Source organism: Nestor notabilis, unplaced genomic scaffold (assembly GCF_000696875.1).
Source record: "Nestor notabilis isolate BGI_N333 unplaced genomic scaffold, ASM69687v1 scaffold3186, whole genome shotgun sequence".
In the NCBI taxonomy this organism is placed as follows: Eukaryota; Metazoa; Chordata; class Aves; order Psittaciformes; family Psittacidae; genus Nestor; species Nestor notabilis.
In genome coordinates, this window is record NW_009931310.1 from 1 (window position 1) to 8587 (window position 8587).

At 35.5% G+C, this 8587-nt stretch overlaps 1 protein-coding gene across 1 annotated transcript in view; it reads left to right on the forward strand.

The window, feature by feature from the left end:
• Window positions 1–1687: 1687 nt before the first annotated feature.
• Window positions 1688–8587, forward strand: part of TTBK2 (tau tubulin kinase 2) — a gene marked incomplete at its 5' end in the record, with an annotated part of 47730 nt that continues 40830 nt past the window's right edge. Inside the window, one exon of the mRNA XM_010015825.1 lies at window positions 1688–1792. Within this exon, the coding sequence (XP_010014127.1) occupies window positions 1688–1792 (105 nt within the window). The remainder of the gene's footprint in view (window positions 1793–8587) is intronic.

Genomic DNA, 8587 nt, shown 5'->3' on the forward strand with positions numbered 1-8587 from the left:
TTTACTAGTGAAGACTGAGGCAAAGAAGTAAAGAAGTCAGAGAAGTCATTAAGAACCTATATATCTGGCATATATTACTAAATTTCCTGTTAGCTAAATGATGTTAACATAAAACCTCTGGTAAGTTCCTGTGCATGAGGGAATTTTCATTTCCATCACTTCTTCCTTGCAACTTTTTGTAAAAAAACCCTTGTATTTTCTCTGACCCATCCCCAAGACTTCATTTAATACAGAAAGGCAGTGAATGTCAAGTGAAATAGGTGAGGAGGAGCTAGCTGGAGCGCAAGACTTTAATGATGAAAACTATTCAAGGTTTGAATGGGAAATATGTTCCTTTATGGCTGGCAGGATGGATTGGGGACATCTTATTACCTAGCTCTGTCTTGGAGACAAATAGAATGGAAATGGAGAATGCTGTTTAGGGGATGGAAAAAAACCCAGAAAATGAAATCTTGAGCCAGGATAAACAGCAGTGTGAGGCAATATATTAGATTTGTAAAAGAAAGAATTTTTCTTCCTCTTTAGATTATACTGTGACCTACACATGCAAAAGAAAGTGTGATTGCTTTCTAGCATGCAGTTTTCTTGGCTTAAAAGTACAAGTCCATTTTATCTTTTGTTATGTATCTTCTAGATGGATGATACTAAAAGCAAGCTTTGTGCTGAGCTGAAATCTTGACATCCTTGGTTGGTTATTTGCTACATGATGAATTAGGCCATGCTGAATTCTGTTCCATTTAAAAGCAATGTTGATCACACTCATTTCAGTTCATGGTTTTGATTGGGTTTTACCCTCAGCCTTACACATTGAAGCAGCTGTGAATTTCAGGTTTATATGGAAGAGTACTGCTGTTTCACATAGTGGAATAAGAAAACTAGTTTTTCAGAGTTAATTGTGTTAAGCTTCCAGCTTGCTCAGATGTGTAGCTTCAATTCCATTTGACAGGACTTGTTTTTAGCTTGATCTTTTTTTATATCATGTAATCCATTTTAAGGGGATTTGATGGGGGAGAGACTTGAACTAGTTTAGCCAACATGTTTGAACACCGTAAATTAGCAGTGTTGAAGAATTTTGTTAAAGGTCTAACATGGAATGTTAATCCATAAAGGCAAATGAGAAAATTTACTGGAGATTTTCAGAATTAATTACCTAAGTCCTCACTGACCTTCCAGCTCTTACTGTTTGGTTGTTTTGGTGTGTGTTTGGTTTGTTTATTTGTTTATTTTTATTCCACTTAAACCTGGCTCTTCCCCCTTCCATCAAAAGGAAAAGGCAGTTTGCACTCCTTATTCTGTATTCTGCATATATATTAGTGCATTTGTTTAGATGAGCATGTTATCTTCTGGGTTGGTAGGTTTTTTTGAGATGTCCAAATCAAAATATATAAGTGGGAGCCATGACTGGAAAATTCTTGCCAAAAAATCAATATATTCTAAGTGCTGAAGTAAGTTGACAATCTCCTTTTACCATAGAGTCTGCTTTCAGATATGCTAAGTTGGATGTGTGATTTTCTTAATGTTTTTTTCAAACTTAGTGGGAGTTTAGTAGAACTGAAAATATGGAAGAAAGAATAAATAAGTAGAATGTGGATTTTCTATGATTGTGTTACTGTATTGGTATGTGCACATATTGAAATGTGTATGTGTATATATATGTGTATCTATCTGTATTTGTTTTTCTTCCCAGTCTAACTTCGCAATGGGACGTTTTCCTAGCACCTGTAGGAAGTGTTATATGCTGGATTTTGGCTTGGCACGGCAATTTACCAACTCGTGTGGGGATGTCAGACCAGTAAGACTTTTTCACAGTTGTCAATCTGATTAATTCAATGTGGTAATATGCTGTCTTTTTTTTTCTGGAGAAGTATGGGGATTGCATCGAACTGGTAACTGGTCTAAACTTGACAAACATCATTCCAGATCAGAAATGCCATATGATTTATTGTTTATATTAAAAGATTGGCAGTCAGGAATGAATCATGCTTCTGATTTTTGTCTTGAGGCAGAGGTGTAGTCTGTGATATTTTTGGATAATTTATCTTTTGGTTTGGAAAATCAAGTGACAAGTAGGATTTCATTAAAATGTCAGAGTACACACAGAGGCTGCATTTCACTTGGTATTATATATTGCATTGAAAAAAAAATCTGTGTAGGAGAAAAAGTGAAACACTAAACAATGTATAATCTTCTGAAAGTCTGGGTAATTGAAATAGTGATAGGACAATAATTATAATAGATAGCAGGACATAGTTAAATGTAATTGCTGTATTCCCATGCAGTGCAGTCTGAAGAAAATTGTAGATAAAAGTGTATCAATGAGAACATTATGATTTTAAGTACAGTAGAGCCTCCCTAATTCAGTGCCAGGCAGTCCTTTTGTTGATGTCAGAGTTTGAAAATGAATAAGTCAGTGCCATGGTACATGATGATGTTTTGAAGAAACATATTTTCTTTATGAAACTAATTTAGTTTACATTTTGATGGTAATAATAATATACTAGTCAATATTGTGTAGCATATTTATTAATGTGATGAGATTTTGAATGGTAGAAGCCATCTCTGCAGGATTTTTGGTGTTATTTTACCTAGGAAGTTGGGAAGGTGGCAAATTTTGGTGTGCAAATGATGAGGAATGTGAATTAGTAAGGTCAATTAGCAGGGTTCTGCTGTACTCTATTCCTTCAGCCATAATGCTGGACACTGTAATGAAAGCAAAGAGCAGGGGAGACCAACAGAGTGGCTGCTGCTGTTGGAAAGGTGAGCTAAACATTTTAAGTAGTTTTTAAATTCTTTTTTTATTTCTCAGTGTTCTTGTTGTGTTCTGTATGTTTGGCTGCTTATAATGGTTTTTTAACTGACCTGTAATTTCAAAGAGAAAACAATTCCCAAGATTCTTTAATTTCTATAAACACCAATGGTACTGTTTTCAGAAAAAATAGGTGATAACAACGTAAAATTTAGTATTTCTGCTATTCTTTCTTTTATAACAACTTAGCTCTTGCCTTTTGTTTTTCATTGCAGTGCCCTACAATGTAACTGAAGTAATTCTTCAATTTAATCTGTTTAGAATGTTCTGACAGGGTAATTCATATTAGTAGAGTGGCAGTGAGGAGGAGAAAAAAAAAAAAAAGACTCCTGTATAGACAGCAACCACAATGTTGGCCTCGCTTAAACCCAAAATTTATTAATATTTTCATTAAATGTGCTATGTGCTTCTCCTTAAGGCTGTCCTTCTCAACTTCATTAGATTTCTTCAACACATACTACAAATAATCTGGAACAATGTAAAAGCATATTCTCAAAAAAACATAGTACTCTATTGGCAAGAACCTGTTCCTTAGTTACGGTTAATTATTAGATTTTTATGATGAGTCTAATTTTCTATATACCTGACTTCCGCGGAAAGAATCCAGTCCCACTCAGTTTTTACATACAACCCCTGAGTTCTTGAATTTCCAAGATGTGATTTAAAAGAATTGGAAAAGAAGCTTTGGAAATTCCAGTATCAGGTTTTGGTCCTTCGGCAGTTTTGTATTTTCCCCAATGTTAAGGAATTCCTGGTGGCCAGAAATCTGTTTGTTCAACTCAAAAAGACAGAAGAGGCTTATATGGATACTACTGAAAGCAGAAAAGTTTATGACAGGATTGTATTTCCATCCAGAAATCATTGGCCAGCACCACTGGCTAGCAAGAGGGTTGAAACTAAAAGGCAATTTAAATTATCATCAGTTTTATACTACAAATCTTGTTATAAATTGTTATATATGTTCACTTGACTGAAGTTCAAACAAGAAGCTGAAAAGAGGTCCTTATGGTGAGGAAGACTGTTTTACTGTGTGAAATTAGGTCAGGAAGCAAAGAGGAAATGAGAAATTTAGCAAAGCATTAAGCTACCCAACATTAGATTCCTAATTAGTGCCAGTGCATTGTACCAAGACAGAGAAGTGCAGCAGAGTTTCATACGACTTCAGTGTGATAAGGTGTTCTTGTTTCAAATCTGTTATAAAAAGAGGAAATATAAAACTTGGGAATCCATGGTTTTATTCCCATACTTGACTGAAGTATGTGCTGGTGGCTACTGATATGTTCAACCATCCATTTGGACCCTTCCATGTTTCTGTTAAGCCAATGCTTATTCTAGTCTGAATCTTTTCTTTTGTCTCTTCTCTCTGGTTTCCCTTCTATACCCACCTCCTTATACTGCTTTGCTTCCAGTGAAACTAATTTCTCCTTGCAGTTTTGGTGCCCACTGAAATAGTTCAGTGCAACTAAGTGACATTTTCTTTGCCCTCGTTTTCTTTTCTTTGCACCACAATGAGACCTAAAGGCATTCTGAAGGAGTGAGAGAAAAGACATTCAGGCTGTTGCAGCTCTGGTTTGAATTATGCCTCATGACAGACAGAGCATTTGAAGAATTTAGATGCTTCATTCAAACAAGGCTGTATTGAGCTTGTGTGAAGTTTATTTTTTAGAAAGCTCAGGCATAATGAGTGTTGGATGGCTGATGTTGGATGGTTGAATGTTCCATCCCTGGCAGTGTTCTCAAAGCCAGGTTGGATGGAGTCTTGGGTGACATGGTTTAGTGCGAGGTGTCCCTGCCCATGACAGGGGGTTTGGAACTGGATGATCTTAAGGTCCTTTCCAGTCCAGACTATTCTATGATTCTATGAAATGATTTGCTGAATTAAAAGCAAGCAGCTACAAAACCAGTTATATACAACATGAAGAATTTCAGCTTAAATTGGTAATATGCAGGAAGCTTCAAGTGGCTGAATACAGGATCTTATATGAAAAGTAGCGGCCAATGTTTACATACAGGTTTTACTACAGGTGCCCTATATGATATGTTGGCAGTGAGATTCACAAACAGGCAGTAGTGCTAATGGGACTGGAGAAATTTTCATGAAGTTCCAACAATATTACAATAGAAAAAGTTTACCCTTTAAAGTGGAAATGAAGATTCATTCAGGTTAGAGAGTTTAAATATTTTTGGTACTCTCTGTAGTAATTAGTTTTTTGTTTCACGTTGTTATTACAATAGTTACCAAACATACCTGTTCTCATTACAGAAAATGCACTGATGACACAGATGCTTCCCTAGCATGGACTTGGTTCTCCCTCCTCTTTTCTACGGTGTATAGACCCATTCTGAACATTAGTTTCTTCATGTGCACTGACATGAAGAAACTGTAATATTCACAAATCTTAGCCTATGAAACTAAGTCTCCCACACATCATATTAATTTAAATGCAAGGTTTTAATGAGTTATCATAGACTCTTTCTGGGCAAGTTTTACAGTGGCATTGGATCTGTTTGTGTTTGCTGGAGTCCGTTTTCTCGTCTTGCTGCCATGCTTTTCTATGTTCCTAAATGGCAGTAGAATTAAGTTAAAAGCAGCTCTATCTTCCACGATAAATGAAATTATTCCCTAGAGTAAATAGATGTTATTACAGAAAAAATTGCTTCCAGGATTTTTGTGCACTGTAGGCAAAGAAAGCCTTTGTTTAAGTACTGCTTATTTTAGTTCAACTTGAGTGTAATCTCTCTTTTCCTCCTTTGTGGGAGCACTGATTTCTTGAATTCTCATTTGATTGTTGTTTATTGCTAAAGAGAAGTTTTAAAATGAGACATTTGACACATTAATGAGAATAAGAATGTATTTAAATTTATGAGTTACTGTGAAATATAATAAGATTATCTCAATGTTTTGTTTCTTCTGCTGTTAACCGTAAGTAGTGTTTATTACAAAGTTCGCAACAAATAAAGCTACTCTGATTAAGTCTGCCTTGAAATCAACAGTGGCTCATATATTAGTAAGTTGAAATTAATTAATACATATTTTTAAATAAAATATCTGGGGATTATAATATGATCAAGCTTGTAAAGAAAATTGTGTAGGTAGATTAGCCTACAATTGAAAGAAAATATTTAGCTTGTCTTTATTGAGAAATGTTAGGATCCAGTATTTTAAGATTTCTGTAATTATGCCATCAGAACTAACTTACAGCTTTTCCTGCCATGAGATAACATCCTATCTATTGACATCATCTTTTCCTGTGCTGGTTTTTCTTCTCTGCATTACTAGCATTTGTCTTCTGTGATTCTGGTCAGCTTTCTCTCATTTTCTCATTCTTCTCCATTTTCCATTAATACAAGCCTTCAGCCTACATACACATAGTTTGTGCCTTTTTATCTTTGGTGACAGTCTTCCTTTATCTGACTTTGCTCTGGCTTCAGCTTCTTTCACGATTTAATTTCAAGTCCTCTTTCTTCAGCATATATGTCTCTAGTTTTATATTCCCTCCTTTTACCCTTTATCTTCAGATAACCTCATTCATAAACACTTTTTTTTTCTATCTCTATGCACGTGTTTCATGTTCCAATACTATTTCTTTCTGTTCCAACTAAAACAGTGTCATGTGTCTCTAGTATGCTTGTGAACATCTGATGATGAACTGAAACTCAACGTGCTCTTAGTCTCCTTTTGTCATGTACCAACCATTCAGCTATACTTCTGTTCTGAATCACTGCATGTGACACCATCTTCCTGTCCTCGAGGCTTACTGGCAGTTTTGACTGGGTATGTCTTCACATCCAGTCTCCATATACATCCTGGCTATGTTTTCTCTATAATATACACATACATTCATACATTTATGCATGCAAATGTTTATTTTTTATTCACAAACCTGAAGTTCTTGTGTAGGCTCACCATCCCCTGACCTGACTGTTAAACTATCCTTTTTCTGGTTTGATGAATACAAGACTTCTGTCTTGACAAACACCAAAATTCAGGGTGCTACTGCAGACACAATTTATGTGACTTGTTTTGATTGTTACCCTTCCAAAGTGCATTTTTAAGGGTCTTGAGGATCTTTCCCCTCACAGACTATCTTTCATGCACAGTAAAGATAGCAACAGTAAAGATGGTCACTTGTCTCCATTACCTATTTCTGGATTTTTAAAGAAAGGAACTTAAGTCTTTATTTGAGGCTGTTTCTTATGTTGGAAGGGAGATTTTTCTAGTCACCCAAAATCTCACTGTTTTCTTTTAAATCTGTTTGGAAATAAAACTGGACAAGTCTCATTATTTTCTGTAGGAGTTGAAAAATAATCTTTATTTGGCCTTTCAACCTTCAAGTACAGCCTGTCAGGACTGTAATAATTTAAGATTTAAATGGAAGGTGGGCTTAACAACAAAAAGCAGAATTTAGTGCCAGTTTGTGCAGAACTACTTCAAGATGGAAATAATACTGTATATGGAAAAGATTATCTTCTAATGCAAGAAACTATACATGAATGATGGGAAGTCTTATTTATGCATATGCTATGTATGTATGGCTGGTTTCTTATTTTGAACTACTAAAAAAAGTAGTTTCAACGTTGCATTTTCACTTTGGCTGTTATCAGTTGTTTCTTATAGACAAGTTTGGATGGAGGACTTTTTTATTGTCAGTTTGCTGTTTTCTTCCTGAGAAATAATGGTGTCTTCTTAGACTTCCTACCTGAAAGAATGGTCAAGGCAGAGAGCTTAGAATGAGAAAGCCTTTCTTGAAGATCATCCCTACTCATTCCATGAAGGGTTCAAGCCATATTTCTGTATTAAAGTGTTCCCCAGAGTTTTGGTGTCACGCTTGTCAGATTATAAGACGTTTCAGTTTGATTTTCAGAGATGTCATTCATCTTTGTACTACCCTTCTTAATGTCAGACTCCATGGTGATTTAGCGCCATTAAAACCATGTTATCAGGGTGTCCATTCAGCTGCAGCTGCTTCAATCTAAATACTGTTTTGGAAAATGCAGGTGTAATGTAAGGATCTCAGAAAGCAGTATTTAAAGATCAGGAAGAGGAGTCTCAACTGAGTAATTTGGTTGTTCAACACTTGTAGTGCTTACTGTATTTTTTTATTGCATTTTGGAGTGTCAAATGTGGACTGTCTGTTTACAGAATTGAGGAGCAAGCAGTTTTCAGCCTGTTTCACTGTGGGTTTTTTTTTTTTCCCAGTGGGATTTGCAATAGCATGATTTTTCACCCTTGGATTTAATTATCTGAAATGACCTTCATTTGGTTTGCAGCAGTCAGGTGACAGTAAAACTGATTTTGAAAGTAAAAAAATAAGACTTGGAGGAGTTGGTCGAAAATATGATGGAATCTAAGAAATTACCTTTGTAGGTATTAACGTTTCTTTATTCCCACATTTTTGTATCCATGAAACCTCCTTTTTCAAGGAAAGTGCAGAACAGTCACAAAGCTTAAGCTTTCTGAAGTCAGTAAGCAGCAGTTTTCATATATGAACTACTGCTACAGGATGCACTAATTTTTACATATCCAAAGGACACTAGTATCAAATTTCTTCATTCTCCTTCCTGGTTTCTCTTGTACTTCTGTCATCAGCTGTTTTGCTTTTCTATATAAGCTGCTTTTCCCATATTGTAGCTGAAATAGCCTTTTAGAGCCTGTCTGCAGAACGATATAATTTCTTCCTCCGATGACAGCAGAACTCTTTTTCAGAAAACAATGAAATAACACATCTGCAGTGTATTTCCCAAGTATTTTTAGTTGTAGCTGTCTTTATTCCTTTCGCT